At 38.6% G+C, this 19,383-nt stretch overlaps 1 protein-coding gene across 3 annotated transcripts in view; it reads right to left on the bottom strand.

Annotated features, from left to right (window-relative positions):
* The window catches only part of LOC126262873 (putative phosphoenolpyruvate synthase), a 381,045-nt gene that overhangs the window by 102,433 nt on the left and 259,229 nt on the right, over positions 1 to 19,383 (bottom strand). For 2 of the 3 annotated variants that reach the window (XM_049959740.1, XM_049959742.1), the window contains 4 exons: positions 14,672 to 14,827; positions 10,129 to 10,260; positions 2,117 to 2,201; positions 1,150 to 1,238 (listed from right to left, as the gene is read on the bottom strand). In XM_049959740.1, the coding sequence (XP_049815697.1) occupies positions 1,150 to 1,238; positions 2,117 to 2,201; positions 10,129 to 10,260; positions 14,672 to 14,827 (462 nt within the window). The remainder of the gene's footprint in view (positions 1 to 1,149; positions 1,239 to 2,116; positions 2,202 to 10,128; positions 10,261 to 14,671; positions 14,828 to 19,383) is intronic. The other variant, XM_049959741.1, reaches the window with a different exon arrangement.

Below are 19,383 nucleotides of genomic sequence, written 5' to 3'. Positions count from 1 at the left end.
CCATCACATCCTGTCTTTTTATTTCTCTCCTTTTCCACTACTCCCCCCCCCCCCTCCCTCCCAACCTCTCCCATGTCCTCTATGTAACCTGCAGCACTTCTCTGTCTGCCACCCCCACCATACTATCCCTCCTCCTCCCCACCCCAGCCTCTCCTTCTTACCCCACCCAGTCACCACTCCCATCATGCACTGGTGCTGCTGCTTGCAGTGTGGTTTCAGTTGCCTGAGACTGCAGTCAGTGTGTGCAAATCTCATTTGCGTGTGTGTGTGTGTGTGTGTGTGTGTGTGTGTGTGTGTGTGAGTGTGTCTATCGTCTATTGTTGACGAAGGCCTTAATGGCTGAAAGCTTTAAATGTGAGAGTTTTTTTTTGTTGCACTTATCTATGACTCAGCATCTCCATTATAAGCTGAGTAGCAACTTTCCTTTTCATATTACTGTTACTGACTGAAAGTGTTTGAAGTATGGTGGCTGAAGAACAAGTTTCTGAAGTGAATATCTGAAGCAAAAGATGAAATTTGATGAGCACTGTAGAAGAACTAGAGAAGACTAAACTGGAAAAAATTTAAAAAGTACATTAGGAAGAGGTATTGGAAAGAATATGAAGAAAAACATTTCTACAGAATCATCATACCAGGGGAAGTGGCAAACAACCTGGGCACTTCCTAAGTCATCCAAGGACCTGGAAACAAGAGGAGCAGTAGAGGAATTATACAGTTTATTTTAGAGTAAATAAAAGAGATCATAAAAGATTCTGGGTCTAGTAGGTATGCAGATCTGAAGAGACTAGTAAGAGGCATAAATGTGTTGAAAGACTGAAAAGAAATGAATTTTCATTTTACTCAATTTGTTTTCCAACTGCTGTATTTAGCTGCTTACTATCAATAATCTAACATTTTTAACTTTCAACAGTCACTGCATGTTTTGTTGTTACTTCAGCAGTATTTCTTCCCTTTACTTTCAGACAAATGTACCTTATAGTAATTTCACATAAATCATGCCCATTTATACTGATAAGCTCCAACTCTGATTTGTCATGATGTTTTGACTTAACTCAGTAATAAAGTAGTCTTTCAGTAGTTGCCAAGATATAGAATGAAGTTTCTTCTTCCCACTAAATATCTGTAACTTTTAAGTAATTTGGCCCTTACCTTGAGAGCTACTGGTATTTCTGCAGATAAAACATCACAACATTGTGATAAAAACAGTGAAATGTCACTTGCATGATCAACACTAATATCTGAAAAAGGAAAGAACAATTAATTTGTAAGTTTTTAAGTATAATACATTAAATATTGTGATAAGCAAATAACTGCTTTTTTCTCACATGTCAAAGGTGGCTATATAAATCTCAGTATACAATATTACAATTCCATAAATTTTTACTGATGTACTGCACTGCTGGAAATTTTATGGAAGTACTCATTCAGCCATAGATTTGTAATCCTATTAAGAAGAACCTGCATACTGCACATTAGTACTAAACTATCTCTATTTTTCTCCCCTCAATGTGGTGACACAGGCTGTCTGTCCTCTTTAATCACTCCCAATCTATCCCTCTCTCTTTGCTGAGCATATGATTCTGAAAGCTCAAAAATCATTGTCTTCTTTTAAACATATAATCCCGGTTCATGTTTTCCTTTTAGTATGACTGATGAAATGACAGTTTCATTACATTCCTTCACCATAATTTATTATGATGCTTATTATTTTTCAGCTCAAACTGTGAACATGTTTTAAAAAGAAAGTAATTCCCTCCTGAACTAAAAAACAAAATCTGTAAAGTATTTAATACACTGCAATACTACATTATCACAGCAGCTTGAATTTGTACCTAGCACTGGAGTAACAATTCCTGGACATCTAAAGTGGAGTCACTTGTTTAGAAAAGAGAATTACCTCCCACTAGATGTCAGATGTGATACAAGAGACACATCTTTGACAGTTACTTTTTCTTGCTTCATTGACTAATAAGTTATAGCTAATTGATGACACTATCAATTTAATCACATCATACATGTTCATGGAATCTGAGTAATTATGATTTAGCAAATTTGACCAGGTGGAAAATGTGAAAATTGTAATTTTGAAGAGGTTATTTTCTGTCACCCTGCTTACCTTTGCTTCTTTCTGTTAGTACTATCATTGACACAATTTGTGAAATGACACTAACTTGTGATGTATTTGAGTGGCATTTCATTACCTGCAAAAAAAAAAAAAAAAAACAAAAAAAAAAAGAGGATTACCAGTTATAAAACAAGCTGTGATACAAAATGTATTTTCAGCATGAATGAAGAGTCTATTTACTAGGTGAAAGTAAACTGTCAGACACATAGCCTAGAAAAGATACAAGATTGTGACTCTCGGTATCATACATTCTTGTGAGGAATACAGACATAATTACCTCCATCTCTGTTTTCCTTCCTTCATTTTTTTATTTAAATCTGGTGGACTTAGAAGGATTATATGAGAAATAAAACATAATTTTCCTGCCATATTGATTAGCAGATCATTCACAATGAGAAGTGATGTATGACATTACCAATACACTCTGAAAAACTAATATCATGATATACCAAGCACAGTAAGTGGAATCTGATAAATGATAACTAATGGTATGATTGATACTGTGGAATCTTCAATCTGATAAGTCTGCACTGATACACTGATTATAATATTGCAAAAAAATTTATTATTGTACGTATTTTTCTGTTTTGTGTTGTTTGTGGTCAGTCTGAAGACTGATTTGAGGCAGCCCTCCACACTACTGTATTCTGTGTATGCCTTTTCATCTCCAAATAGCTACTGCAAGCCATATCCATCTGAATCTAGTTACTGAACTAATCTCATGGTCTCCCTCCACACAATCCCCCCCCCCCCCCCCCCCTCCCAATTCTCTCCAATACTACATTCATGATTCCCTGATATGTCCAAATGTGTCTTATCTACAAATCCCATCTTTCAGTAAAGTTATGACACAAATTTCTTCTCCCTTATTCTACTCAGCACTAACTCATTAATTACACAATTTACTCATTTAATCTTCACCATTCTTCACATTTCAAAAGTATCTATTCTCTTCTTGTAAGAACTGCTTATTGTCTACCGTTCTCTTCCATGGAAGGCTACACTCCAGATAAATGCCTCCAGAAAAGACTTCTTAAAACTTAAATTTATAATAAATGTCAACAAATTTATCTTCTTTAGAAATGATTTTCTTTCCATTACCATTCTACATTTTATATCCTCTCTACTTTGTCCATCATAAGGCTTTTTACTGTCCAAATAGCAAACCCCTCATCTACTACTTTTAGTGTCTTGTTTCATAATCTAATTCCCTCAGCATCACCTGGCTTAATTCAACTACTTCCTATTGCTCCTGCTTTAATTTGTTATTGTTCTTCTTATATCTTCCTCTCAAGGCACTATCCGTTCCATTAAACAGGACTTTCAAGTCCTTTGCTGTCTTTGAGAGAATTAAATATCATCAGCAAACTGCAAAGTTTTATTTCTCCTTGCTTTCCTTCACAGCTTGCTCAACATAGATTGAATAACATTGGTGGCAACCTCCACCAGTGCTTCCCTTTCAAGCCCTTCAGTGCTTATAACCACTGTCTGATTTCTGTACAAGCTGAAAATAATCTTCCACTGTCTTTATTTTACCCCAAAACATTCAGAAATTTAAAGAATTTATTCCAGTCAACACTGTCAAAAGCTTTCTCAAAATGTACAAATATTATATATGTAGGTTTGACTTCCCTTAACCTATCTTCTAGTATAAGTTATAGGATCAATATTGCCTTGCATGTTTCAACAGTTCTCTAGAACGCAAACTGATCTCCTCTTGGGTCAGCTTCTATCAGTTTTTTCTGTTCTTCTGTAAATAGTTCTTGTCAACATTTTGCAATTGTTTGTGGTCATCAGTCTTCAGTCACACCTGTCAGCATCTGCTTTCTTTGCAATTGACATTAATACATTTTTCTTGAAGGCGGAGAATATTCCCCTGTTTCATATATCTTGCACACCGGGTGTGATAGTTTAGCCATGGCTGGCCCTCCCGAGGATCTCAATAATTCTGAGGGAATATTGTCTACTCCAGTGGCCTTGTTTCAGCTTAGTTCTTCCAGCGCTCTTCCGTACAATATTTAACATTTTGAACACCACATATCACAGATGAAAGTAAGTGTAAGTGGAACCTAGAAATGTAAAAATTAGAGATAATGAAAGGGTTGTATGGTGTTATAAATAAATAAATGAAATCCCGATGATCACTCCTTGATATTTGCAAGTTGGGTGATACCTAGCCCACTGTAAGGTTTGTACCACCTGTGGAATCAATTCAGTTTCAAAAATTAATGCATGACTTCGTTATACATTTTGTTTTTGCAGCTGGAGAAAATGCTCTGTTTTGTAGACCAATGAATTCTGATTTGGATTGGTAATGCTAATTTTCACATGTGTGCAATGTTGCCTGAAAATCACATAATTGTGATTGTGGGTTGGTCACAGCTGGTTAGCAGGACTGGTTTTGGTGGAAAGCACTGCATATGGATTATGACAATAAAGTATAAATAGCAACTAACAATATTATGAAAAGGATAGATTGCTACTAATTGTAAAGATAACATGCTGAGGTGAAGACAAGAGCAATGAAAAGATGGTTATACACTGAGATTTCAGTCAAATCCTTCTCCCAAAAAGGAAACACACTCACATTCACAGAAGCAAGCACAGCTCAGGCACAAATGGCTGCTATTTGCGACCATCCTGGCATGAATAAAACTGTTGTGTTGAGTGAAAGCAGCAGTCCAGAGAGGGGTGGGCAGGGGCAGTGATAGCAGCATACAGCTTGGATGAGAGAAGTCAGTACTGTCTGGTGGAGTATGCAGGGAGTAGATGGCAGCAGACAAGGCTGCCAGGTGCAGTGTCTGGAGGCTGTGGGAGGGGGGGGGGGGGGGGCAGGGAACAAGGAATGGAAAGGGAGAGGAGCAGATAAGTGGAAAAGACTGGTGGAAGCATTGGCAGAGAGCTGTGCACAATGAGGGTCAGGGGATGTGGATTGGGAGGACGTGACAATACAGAGGGGGTGGAAACTGTTAGGTGGGAACAGTATGTTACCTTAGGTTAAGGCTGGGATATTTTTGGAGTGGAGAATGTGTTGTAAGAGTAACTCTCATCTGCACAGTTCAGAAGAGCTGACGGTGGAGGGAAGGACCCAGATGGCCCAGGTTCTGAAGCAGCCACTGATATCAAGCATGTTATGTTCAGCTGCATGTCAAGTCACAGGGTAATCCACTTTGCTCTTGGTAACAGTTTGGCAGAGTGGCCATTCATCTTGGTGGGTGGCCAGTTGGTAATCATATAAAAAACTGTCCAATGACAGCAGCTTATATGACACAGCTGCTTTCACAGGTGGTCCCATCTCTGATGGGGTAGGGTAAAGCTCTGACTGGGCTGGAATAAGAAATGCTGGGTAGGTGGATTGGGCAGCTCTTCCCCCTGGGTCTTCTATAGGGGTATTATTCCTGTGGTAAGGGGTTAACATTGGGACTGGTTTAGCTATGGACTAGGATGTTGTGAAGGTTGGGTGGGTGACTGAACACCACTTCAGGAGGGGTGGGAAGGCTCTTGTATAGGTTGTTCCTCATTTCTGGGCACAAAGACAGATACAGTCAAAGCCCTGATGAATATTGTGCTGATGGACAGAACATGCTTGATTTGAATGGCTGTCACACAGTCCACATCATCTGGATCCTGCCCTTCACCATCAGCTTTTAGGAACTTTACAGATGGGAGTTATCCTTACAGCACATTCCCTACTCCTGAAATTATCCCTGGCTCAACCTACAGTAACCTGCTGTCCACACACCCATCATCCAACAGTTTTCACCTCCTCTGTCCTAACATCTCCTCGCAATTCACAGCCCTTCATCCTCACTTGCACTGTTCCCTGCCAATGGTCTTTTCTCCTCCTCCATTTCTCTCCTTTTCTGCTTCATATTTCCCGACCCTCTACCTCTATCCCAACCACCAGATGCTGCATATGGCAGTGTTGTCCTGCCACCATCTAGTCCAATTATGCTCTGCCAAATAGCACTGAGCAAGGGTGAAGAATAGCAGCAAATTGAGAAGCAACACCTATTTGAATTTATTCCGCAGGGACATCTTACTCAATTCATTGAGACAGTATGTGTCTGACGAGGGGCCAGGTTTGATTAACATCTTTAAATGCCAACTGAATAAAACCCATTGAGTCATTTAATAACTGTTCTTCCTCTACATCATCATCCAGGAGAGCTTCGGCAGACAGAGGGGGTAAGAAAATGCTCAAGAGAATAGGTAAGTTGTACAGTTTTGCTGTGCTATATTTGTGTATATATTCATAAAGTTTATGCTTAGGTTTAAAGTGTATTGGCAGTATTTTTTCATATGTATAGCAGGAATATTATTTATTTATTTGTATGTGTCACATCATACTTTAGTTTGTGCCTTTCTGTGTAGAATATTACAGAATCTCTATCGATTGAGTTGATTAGATAATGTTTGTATGTTGTGTTAGGAGTTCCAGGCATGTCTGCCATGCATACATTTTGCCTTTCTGTCTATCAAGGGTGTATATGATATTGCTTTCAAATCTTCTGGTACAGATTTTAAATTATGATCAGCAGATTTAGCCATTGGTCAGTGCCCCAGGAACAAAGACAGTCTTGTAATTTCAATTTCATTTCCTTGTTTCTTTATAGTTTTTAAATTATTTGGGCCTAGGTACAAACATTCTGTATTTTTGTCTTGAATTACTGGCAGTAACAGTTACATAGAATTAGTATCCTACATATGGCATGTTGTCAGTTAACTATACAACACAGCTGTCCTGTAATTTTAACTTCATTTGCTTGTTATCTTCACAGTTTTAAAATTTGCTTGAATTTAAGTAAGATTTTAAAGAATTTTTGGTTTTAAATTCTTTTTGCAGGCTTACCAGCTGGCTTGTCCATGATGAAGTTTTGCTCATTATGAAGCTTTGCTCATGATAAAGTTTATAACTACATAATTTCATTCTCTTGTTGGCCCATAAGACGAATGCACTTCTTTGCATGTCTACATTAACAATGATATTTTTCAGTGCATCTTCACCACTTTATTATGGTTTGAATGGTATGTCAACTCAAAGTTGTAGCATATTACTTATACACTACTGTTAAGTGAATTTGTTACATGTTTACTTTTACTATTGGAGTTGGCTCTCCTTATATAATTTGTTCAGTTGTCATATCTTGTTTTACACTGAAGAGCCAAAGAAACTGGCACACTTGTCTCATATCATGTAGGGCCCCTGTGAGCATGCAGAGGTGCAGCAACACGACACAGCATGACTCAACTAATGTCTGAAATAGTGCTGGAACGAATTGACACCATGAATCCTGCAGGGCTGTCCGTAAATACCTAAGAGTGCAACAGGGTGGAAATCTCCTCTGAACAGCATGTTGCAAGGCATCCCAGATATGCTCAATAATGTTCATGTCTAGGGAGATTGGTGGCCAGCAGAAGTGTTTAAACTCAGAAGAGTGTTCCTGGAGCCACTCTGTAGCAAATCTGGATGTGTGGGATGTCGCATTGTCCTGCTGGAATTGCTGAAATCCATTGGAATGCACAATGGACATGAATGATTCAAGTGACCAGACAAGATGCTTATGTACATGTCACTTGTCAGAGTCATATCTAGATGCATCAGGGGTTCCATATTACTCCATCTACACACATGTCACACACCATTACAGAGCCTCCACCAGCTTGAGCAGTCCCCTGCTGACATGCAGTGTCCATGGATTCAAGAGATTGTCTCCATACCCATACACATCCATCTGCTCAATACAATTTGAAATGAGACTTGTCTGACCAGACAACATGTTTCCTGCCATTAACAGTCCAATTTCAGTGTTGACAGGCCTAGGCAAGGTGTAAAGCGTTGTGCCGTGCAGTCATCAAGGGTAAACAAGTGGGCCTGCAGCTCCAAAAGCCCATATCAATGATGTTTCATTGAATAATTTGCACATTGACACTTGTTGATGAGCCAGCACTGAAATTGGCAACAATTTGAGGAAGGGTTGCACTTCTGTCATGTTGAAAGATTCTCTTCAGTTGTCGTTTCCCCTGTTCTTGCAGGATCTTTTTCCGGTTGCAGCGATGTAGATTTGATGTTTTACCGAATTCCTGATATTCATAGTACACTCATGAAATGGTCGTATGGGAAAATCCTCACTTTAGCTCTACCTCAGAGATGCTGTGTCTTATCACTCATGCATCGACTATAACACCTAGCAGCAGTAACCAGTCTACCAACTGCACCAGACACTTGTTGCTTTAGATAGGCATTGCCGACTGCAGTGCCATATTCTGCCCATTTACATATCTCTTTAGTTGAATAAGCATGCCCATACCAGTTTCTTTGGTGCTTCAGTGTATATCCTACTTTATTGCACCATACTTTCTGAGGCTACTTTCACTCCATTTATTTACAGCTCTAAAGATGGTTGTGGAAACCAACTAGAAACTGATCATCTTGCTGTAATTATATACTGAAAATTGCAGTCTAGGCATAAAAAGTTTTTTTACAGTTAACTTTTTTTATTTAGTAAGCAAAAGATATTTACTATTCTAATTTTTTGTCATTTATACAACAATTAATGCACTTTTTGTCACTCTTAATTTTTTTCAGAGCAACTATTATTTTCAATCATCTCATCAGAAAGTTTATATGATTTTGGATTATTATTCATTATGGCATATAGAAAAACATGTCCTACACATGCCAAAGAAGTAGCCTCTATTACAGGTTAGAGATATAAGACTAAGTTGGTGGGAGACAGGCAGTGGCATGAAATAGGAGGACACCTGTGGCTGTGAAGTACAGTGAGAAATGTGGTTGCCTTGCAACCACTACAGCAGTTGTATAGGCCCACGAACACACTGAAATGAATGTCAGCCAATGGGGTTCTGGTGAAAGTGTGTTATGCCTATCAAGCCAATAGTGGATCAAGTATTGCTTTCAAAATAGTCCAAGCATATAAATTTTATTTTATTTTTTCCCTCTTACAGAATAGTCAATATGGTAGTTCTGCTGTCTTGAAAGGAAGGATTTAAATAGCCAAAATGTCATTAGATGTATTCCAATACCTGCTCCATTAGTCATATAGGAAATATTTCAAATAGCTGATGATTATGATAGAATCAAGCAAAATATATCTGTAATTGTATGGCCTTTGATAAATGAAACCTAGTTATGACCTTAGGAGATCAACTGAAGGTCACAATACAAGAAATAGACATTTAACTGATACATCTTATTCTAGACTGACAAAGACTCACTATAGTTACAGGTATTAAGGTCTTCTCTACAACAGTAGATTATCTTGAAGTGCATGCACAGAGGAGCCGGCCGGTGTGGCCAAGTGGTTCTAGGCGCTTCAGTCTGGAACCGTGCGACCGCTACGGTCACAGGTTCAAATCCTGCCTTGGGCATGGATGTGTGTGATGTCCTTAGGTTAGTTACGTTTAAGTAGTTCTAAGTTCTAGGGGAATGATGACCTCAGATGTTAAGTCCCATAGTGCTCAGAGCCATTTGAACCGTTTTTGCATGCACAGAGGGAAAGTAATATGAACTTAACCTTTTAAAATGGCAAGAAAGTAAATCATATTAAACAGCATTGCAATTACAGGACTGCACAAATACTGGCCAGTTTCTCTGATGTTTACAGAGTTTGTCTGAAGGAATACACATACTTAAATGAAATAACTTTAAATTTAAGAAACTGCACAGAAACTGAGTGTCAAATCTTCTGCTTTCTGCTTGTACACGTTGCATTTGTTATATCTGCCAAGTTAAAACTATGCTTATTGAAATTCTGTACAAGAGTGATCCCAAATAAAGGAAAATATTGAAATATATTTCATATATATCAGAGTGTTTATGATAAGAAATAATGAATAAGACTTCAGAGATTTTAAAACACATTTGTAAAATGGTGAGTAAGCTAAAACGGATAAAAAGTCTGTGATTATAAAGAGTCTTCAGTAGGTTAATTTATATATTTCACTTGTTTTAAATATGTTATAAATGACCATTACAGTACCTCTTGAAGAACAAACACATCATTTCGGATCTTGTTATAGAGTTCCAAGGTATTAAGGTGTTTGGCTTTAAGTTTAAATTCATCCTGGAGTTTGAGTGCCTTCTTTAATTCCCCTTTATTGAAAACCACACGCTGTCAGAGTAAATGAAAAATCATAAATAATATTTACTAAAAACATAAGTATGTATAGAGGTCACAATGCAAGTAATTTTTCACAGCAATAAAACTGCTTCTAAATTTCACACACATCATATTTATAATCTTAATTTTATCAAGAAGGAAGGATAGAAAAATCTAGTCCCTTTCATAATGTATCAATGCACAGATAAGAACATCATTACAATACACAGAAATTTATGATAAAACAAGCACCTATTCAACTTTATACTGCAACACATTTAGAGCAGTATCTGCAAAAACAGGACAAAAAATGTTCATACATGAATATCATGCAATTTCTATTAAAATGGAGTTGCATTCCTTAATAAAAAAAACCTTCCTATAAGTCTGCAAACAATCACTGTTATAATAACCTGTACTCCTTTTAGGCTCAGTTACACTATATGAACAATTATACAAAATTAGTTCATTATTCCCTCCATTACATTTTTATCAGCCTTGGGTCAAACAAACATTATCATAAACAGTTTCAACATTCTAGGCAGTCGTCACCAGATTATCTGATTATTTTACATAGTACCTCTTCAAAGTATAGAACTACAGGCCAATGGAGGATCTTACAACATTCTGAGTGCCTCTCCTAGCCTGTATAGCTACAATTTGATGAGGCTTTGGTAATGTATTCAATTCATCTGATGCTGGCTTGTTCAAATGTCAAAACTAGTTATGATACCATTTCTGTGATCCAATGCTAAAAAACACGGTTAGAGAATTTAGTTTGCAAGTGTGTCATTGTTTTCTCCTACAGCACTATGCCCAGTCAGTGTTAGGCTGTTATTACCTTAAGAATACAGTGTGCTACCTTCATGTGAACAGTACGTCGATCTCTTCTCCTCAAACTAATTAATTCTGAAAACTAGCTTATGAGTAAAAAATGTAAAGTTCATTCATAGAAGACTTTGACTATTAAGAAAGCCACAAACTTATTTTTATAAGCTATTAAGGTATACATCTGTTGTGCAGGTAATTGAATAAAATATTTTTATTCTAGAAGTTATAACTCTCTGTGTAATTTTGTGTCATAGAATCAAAATTCAAAAAAATTTTGTGCCTCACTGACATTAATTAATCTGAAAAAAAGTTGTATGTTAAACATCTTCAATGAGTATATGCAAAAATAAGTGATTGTAATACCCAGAATGGCTTGCAATGTTTACATACAAATTCTTCATGGCTTTCTGCCAATAAAATCGATAGAAGGAATTTTGAGGCTGTAAAGGACTGAGGATCAAATGTACTGAACCTGGTTTCTGATCAAAGAGCTGTTACACATACATGAGAATGACAGTAAAGGTTCCAGTACCATGGCTCTTTCCTGAATAACTACACTGTACCATTCTCAATCCTTCACTACAAAAGCCATATACATATGAAAGACACAGATGCTAGACAAACTTGTTCCAGAATTCAGACTATCAATATTTCTTTTTTTTAAAAAAAAGCAAATAAAACTGAAAATTGATACATGGATAGGAAAAAGGAGGTTAAGTAAGCATGTATCACCAAAATATTATGCAGTTGAACAATAAAATAAATGAACTTGCTCAGATGAACTATTGTCCAAAAATCATACAGTGATAACATGTATTTTTTAACATAATTTGGCAACTGGAACAGGAAGGCTGAATACACATGCATGTAAATTGGCATCTAGTTATTGCTTGTCAGGTATGGAGAGATGAGGATACACCATTTACATTAAGAAGGAACGCAAATACACACATTAAAATTTTTTTTGCATCATCCCGGTTCCCAGAACTCATGAAGATAGATGTTGACTGTGGATATTATATCACAGTCACAGTCCCTTTGACTGTTCAGGGATGTCACTAAACCTCCCAGGGATGTGTGTGTGTGAAATCTTATGGGACTTAACTGCTAAGTTCATCAGTCCCTAAGCTTACACACTACTTAACCTAAATTATCCTAAGGACAAACACACACACCCATGCTCGAGGGAGGACTCGAACCTCCGCCAGGACCAGCCACACAGTCCATGACTGCAGCACCTTAGACCGCTTGGCTAATCCCGCGCGGCCCCAAGGATGTAAACAATCATGCATGAGCAGCACCTATTAGACAGAGGGGGTCTGACAGATGATCAGTTCAAGACATTCCACCAGGAAGGAGGTACACAGCTCATGTTGTCTGTAGTTCAACCTTGCCTAGACAGTCAATACCGTGTTTTGATCGTGTCCGCATTGTTACTTTGTGCCAGGAAGAGCTCTCAACTAGCGAAGTGTCCAGGTGTCTCGGAGTGAACCAAAGTGATTTTGTTCAGACATGGAGGATATACAGACAGACAGGAACTGTCTATGACATGCCTTGCTCAGGCTGCCCAAGGGATACTACTGCAGTGGATGACTGCTACCTACAGATTATGGTTCAGAGGAACACTGACAGCAACATCACCATGTTGAATAACGCTTTTTGTGCAGCCACAGGATGTCGTGTTATGACTCAAACTGTGTGCAATAAGCTACATGATGCACAACTTCACTCCCGACATCCATGGCGAGGTCCATCTTTGCAACCACAACACCATGCAGTGCGGTACAGATGGGCCCAACAACATGCCGAACAGACCGCTCAGGATTGGCATCACATTCTCTTCACTGATGAGTGTCGCATATGCCTTCAACCACACAACTGTCAGAGACATGTTTGGAGGCAACCCGGTCAGGATGAACACCTTAGACACACTGTCCAGTGAGTGCAGCAAGGTGGAGGTTCCCTGATGTTTTGGGGCGGCATTATGTGGGGCCGATGTACGCCTCTTGTGGTAATGGGAGGTGCCATAACATCTGTACGATACGTGTATGCTATCCTCCGACCGATAGTGCAACCATTGCGGCAGCATATTGGTGAGGCATTCATCTTCATGGACAACAGTTCATGATCCCTTCATCAAATCTTGCTAATGCTTCCTTTAGGATAGTGACACTGCTCAACTAGAGTGGCCAGCATGTTCTCCATGCATAAACCTATTGAACATGCCTGGAATAGATTGAAAAGGGCTGTTCTTGGTCGATGTAAGCCACTAACCTTTCTGAGGGATCTAAGCTGAATCACCATTGAGAAGTGGGACTATCTGGACCAACAGTGCCTTGATGAACTTGTGGATAGTATGCCACAATGAATACAGGCATGCATCAATGCAAGGGGATGTACTATTGGTTATTAGAGGTACTGGTGTGTACAGCAACCTGGACCATCACCTCTGACACCTCTGAAGGTCTTGCTGTATGGTTGTACAACATGCAATGTGTGATTTTCATGAGCAATAAAAAGGGCAAAAATGAAGTTTATGTTGATCTCTATTTTAATTTTCTGGATAGGTTCTAGAACTCTCGGAACGAAGGTTATGCAAAACTTATTTTGATATGTGTATATTGTTGTTGTTTTGTAGTTATGTCATCTTCAGTCAGAAGATTGATTTGATGCAGTCTTCATGCTAGTCTAACCTATACAGGTCTCTTCATCTCTGCATAACTATTACAACTCACATGCATTTGAATCTCCTTACTGTAGTCAAGCCTTGGTCTCCCACTTCAATTTTTTAGGCCTGCCACCCTTTTTCCGTCTATTACCAAATTAACAATTCCCACGGCCACTGTCTCCGACTGCTGTAGCTGGACTAAGTTGTAACTGTGCCTGATAGGATCAGCAGTCTGGTGGTGGAGGTAATGAGGTGGCATGGTGTGGGGAGGAGGGAATAAGAAGGTGGTGTGGGAAAAATGTTTTGCTGTTTATGGAACACATAAGAACATGGCGGGGATATGGTAGATATGGTAGGGCTGCAAGATGGTTGTTATGTGTGGGGTTGGGGGGTGGGTGTGGAAAAGCAGGGAAAGGGGAAAACAACTGGGTGCTTTGGTGGAATAGAAGGCTATGTTGTGCCGGAGTAGGAGCAGAGAAGTGAATAGGTAAGTGGAGGACAGGGACTAGCAAAGGTTGAGGCCAGGGGGGTTACAGAAAAGTAGGTGTATCTTTCACAAAGCTATTTTACATGTATGTCAATTAGACACTTCTCTTTCAAAGATTTCTGCTACACAGTTCAATATGCAGATATATTTAACTCATATTTTCATCACTAAACACTTAAATTATTGACTCATTGTGGATTATTTGGTTGTTAGAAAATATGTTCACAGCCACATTCAAATGAAAGTGCAATTTGCAGCACAAAAAAATTAAGAGTTTAATATCAACAGAAAATCTGTAAAGCAAAGGGTAAATAAGATCATTCTACTAATAACACCATGTCACTCACTTTTTCTAAGCCTAAAGTTTCCTGAAAAGTATGATTCCCAAACACTAAAAAGTGGGAATTAGAGTCCATCAGAATTATTAGTTTACTTACCTTAATATAATCATACAGTCTTGTAATATTTGGTGTTCCATGTCTCTCTTTTGCAATTCTGTGCATTTGAGGTGTTATGATGCTGTGTCCAAACACAGCTAGTTCAGTAGCTTTATTTGCAATGCTGATGTCAGCCTCTGGTTCCCGTAATATCACCTTGGACATCATAAGTTCAGTCAAATTATTTATCATGACCTCATGAGACAGACGACACAAACAGAGGAATACAAACAATGAAGTTTCTAATTCCCTTCTTATTGAGGTAATGTTAAATGCTAATCTTAATTCTACCTTTCCTTTCAATTAAGTAACTGACACTTGACAATGGTACTAGTTTGAAAGAAAATATGCAATAGTGCTTTGTCTCTGAGCCAAGAACCAAGCCTTCAGATGATTTTGGAAACATGACTCTATTGGTTTAAACTTTATTTCATTCTATACTGTGTTGTGTGTGAGTGTGATCACAAGATGGAAAGAAGGTTGCAGCTCAATGTCTCACCAACATCAAGATCATTAGATACAAGAAAAAACTCTCACAGCTAGGGATATTACTCAAGTATCTCTTTCAGCATAATGCATATGCTCATATTTTCTTTCAGAGTAGTTGCATTATCCACTGTCAGTTACTTCCTTGCAAGGAAAAAAAGAAAAAAATTTTTTTCTCTTTTCTGACAAAGGTTGTGGTCAAAAATTGTGTGTAAGTGTCTTTTAATTGTGCCTGTCTGCAACTTAGCATGTTATCTTTATGGTAAGTAGCAATCTATCTTTTTCTACATTGTTGTCTGTATATAACAGACAACAGTAAAGTGAAATACCTGGCATACATATCCTTCTGCAATTTCTCAATCATAAGTTGACATTCCAGAATGAGATTTTCAGTCTGCAGCGGAGAGTGCGCTGATGTGAAACTTCCTTGAAGATTAAAACTGTGTGCCGGACCGAGACTCAAACTCAGGACCTTTGCCTTTCGCGGGCAAGTGCTCTACCACCTGAGCTACCCAAGGACGACTCATGCCCCGGGGCGTGAGTCGTGCTTGGGTAGCTCAGGTGGTAGAGCACTTGCCCGTGAAAGGCAAAGGTCCTGAGTTTGAGTCTCGGTCCAGCACACAGTTTTAATCTGCCAGGAAGTTTCACATCAGCGCACACTCCACTGCAGACTGAAAATCTCATTCTGGAAACATCCCCTAGGCTGTGGCTAAGCCATGTCTCCACAATATCCTTTCTTTCAGGAGTGCTAGTTCTGCAAGGTTCACAGGAGAGCTTCTGTAAAGTTCGGAAGGTAGGAGAGAAGGTACTGGCAGAAGTAAAGCTGTGAGGACGGGGTGTGAGTCGTGCTTGGGTAGCTCAGGTGGTAGAGCACTTGCCCGCGAAAGGCAAAGATCCCGAGTTCAAGTCTCGGTCTGACACACAGTTTTAATCTGCCAGGAAGTTTCATAAGTTGACATTAATAATGCTTTTGAAATTAATTAAATGCACAAGAATGAAATGAATGGATTAATGTAGGTGATATCAGTGGTTTAATTGATTCATTTCATTTTAGTGCATTTAATTCATTTCCTATATGTTCCATGTGGCAGATCCATGGTACTCGATCCTTCAGAAAATACCATGGAAATATCAGTGACAAAGAAAATTTGAGGCATATGGAGGCATGCTCAGATAACTTAAGGTGATTGCTTGTGAAAAGAAAGAAATATGGGTTTGAGCTATGGTGTGGCACACATTTTTAACTGCAAAGATGCATGCAATGTAATAGTTCTGTTTATAAAATCTCTGTGAGGGCAAAGAATTTCTGAATGTTCTGTATAGATTTATAAGAGCTTAATTATTTTTTGTTAATTGACCTTCTAAATGGTCTGATACTTTATTGCTGTAGCAAACTATCCACAATAGTGAGATACATGATAAACCAAAGGTATACAGGAAAAGAATAATTTCCACAGAGATTTGGAGGTATGCTTATAATGTGCATGTATATATTATTATAAAATGACAAACTGTAAATGCATTCAAAAGGATAATGGTGTGACAGCACTAACCACTTGTACGTGCTGAGATGCTGTTCCACCAGGGTCTGACTTATTTAAGAAGGAAGAAATGTTTGTGTCAAACATTTTGTTTCACAATATTTGTGTTGTTATAGAGAATTGTCAAAATGACTAGGTCACAGTCTATGTTTCATGAATTTGTAGTAGTATGAAACAAAAAACATAGAAGTTGGATGAAGGCCATTTGGAAGAGCAAGGCATGCCGACGTTAAAACCATCACAAAAACTGTAAAATGCTTCATAGTATAACAGTTGGGAACACTGATATATTTCCCTCTGAGTTCAATGTAAAATATGAATCATCAAATAAACTGACTCAGACATCATAGCTGCCTTTGTGAAATTATCATTCTGTACTTAATACTTAGGAACTTGATGCAGATATATCTCAGTAATTTTATTCTTCTTCAACAACTTTCATATTTAATATAACTAATTAATAACTATGTTAACTATGTAAAGCTTGTTAGCAATTAGAGCCTTGCAACTTTCTTGATTTACTACTTTCATTTAAATGTAAACCTGTATCACTGACAATGTGGATATGATCTTTAGTCGTCAGATGTCATACTTGGTGTATGCACAGTAAGAAATAAGAGTACAGTATGATAGGGATTTGATAGGAATTATTATAGTAAGTAACGTGTTTGTAACACACGGAGTGAATTCATACTTTATCAACTGGTTTCATATAACATTCTCATTTTGGTGACTTGCTACGTTGTTTTACACAGATGATGAGAAATCTTGTTTTATTCTGTGTATGACATGAAATATGTAAATGTGGTTGAGACTAAAACAATGCCCTCTTAAGAGGGGTAATAAGCACTGATACACGTTTTAATGAGGTATGAAGTAGTAAAACCAAAGGAAGGCTTTTGAAATTCTTGAGAATAAAAAAGTATTCCACAATTTGATTGGTTTCTTAGCAGTTTATGCTGTTACAGCAGTTACTTTTGGCACTATAGACAAAATTGTGATTATAAATAAATACATTCCATAAAACATTGTCACTTCTGAAGAACTTGTGGCACATGACAGAAAATCAATGTAGCAGTACTGAAAGCGGAGAGGTCCAATGCAGCAAAGTACAGCTGTGTTTCTGACATCTCTCTCTGTTTACTCTTACTTCCTGGTTTTATTAGAATGTAATTTTTATGGACAGAATATTCTTGTTATTTCAGCTAAGTTATAAATGCTAATAATTAATATAGCAATTTAATATTCTGCTTGGGTTTTTTATAGTGCGTTAACTCCAGTGGTGACCCCAGTTTTCTGAACACAGTACCAGTTTTATGAATACAGTACCCACTGGACTTGCATTTGGGAGAACGACGGTTCAATCCCACGTCCGGCCATCCTGATTTAGGTTTTCTGTGATTTCCCTAAATCACTCCAGGCAAATGCCGGGATGGTTCCTTTGAAACGGTATGGCTGACTTCCTTCCCCATCCTTCCCTAATCCGATGAGACCGATGACCTCGCTGTTTGGTCTCTTCCCCCAAAACAACCCAACAACCTAATACAGTACCAGCTTTTAATGAACATGAAATGCACCCATGTAAATCAAGTTTACAATGGAAGACAAGAATTTACTGACAGATACAAGACAGCAGGAAGGAGGAAACAGTGCGATGCACTAGTCGAGATTTCATCCACACCGTTTTGTATCAGCAGGGAATCAGACACAGCTTTGATCTCATGATTGGCCAACTGCCACAGAATCCAAAAAATTGGTTCACGCATGTGGAAGCAAATTTTCTGCAGACAAAGTTCACCTACATGTTCAGCCAACTTGATCAAATCTGCCCATTTTTGGTGGAAGTTATCACCGTGATTCCACCAACTTCCCTTTGTTACTCACACTTGAAATCAGCACTGATGCACCATGTTTCTGGATTAGCAGAACAACAAATTCTCCGGTTATTTTATCATGAAGAAATGCCTTTGTTCTGACTAGGAACACAAGGAAACAAAAAAGAGGCACAATTTATTGTGCCACAGAGTGACATCAACAAAAATACAGTGAAAGAAACAGATTGGCACAACAAAAAGACTGTTAGAAAGTGAGCTTTCATCCAACTAGGCCTTCAGTAGCCAGAGAGTGTGGTCATTTGTGTGTGAGTTGTATTGTCATGAGTGTGTGTGTGTGTGTGTGTGTGTGTGTGTGTGTGTGTGTGTGTGTGTGTGTGTGTGTGTGTGTGTGCGCGTGCGTGCGTGCGTGCGTGTGTGTTGTCTATTGTCTATTTTGATGCAGGCCTAGTTGGATGAAAGCTCACCTTCCGACAGTCTTCCATTCCATCCTGGATTTTCCATTGTAGGATACAGTGAAAATAGTTCACATGTCTGACCCACATTTAACAAGCAAAGGCCCGGGGGCCATTGCATGCTATCCACATCACGTGTTACTGATGTAGAGCTGTGTGCGCCCAGCACACCTGGTGATGGCAGCTGGTGTCCAGCCAGTCCCTCGAGGGTGCTTAGGGTAGCTGTGAGCACACAGTATGCTTGGTGTTGTGGCCTGACTTACATCCACCGTGCGCACTAGGTGTAGTAACCCTGAAACCAGGGTGCAAGGCAAGCGTTCCAAGGAGAATATCTTAGACGAAACCAGGGTGTAAGGCAAGACTTCCAAGAAGAATATCTTAGACAGGATCTTGACACA

The sequence above is a fragment of the Schistocerca nitens genome, chromosome 6 (genome assembly GCF_023898315.1).
Source record: "Schistocerca nitens isolate TAMUIC-IGC-003100 chromosome 6, iqSchNite1.1, whole genome shotgun sequence".
Taxonomy (NCBI): domain Eukaryota; kingdom Metazoa; phylum Arthropoda; class Insecta; order Orthoptera; family Acrididae; genus Schistocerca; species Schistocerca nitens.
Note: the sequence above shows the minus strand (reverse complement) of the source record. Positions and strands in the feature narration are given on the sequence as shown.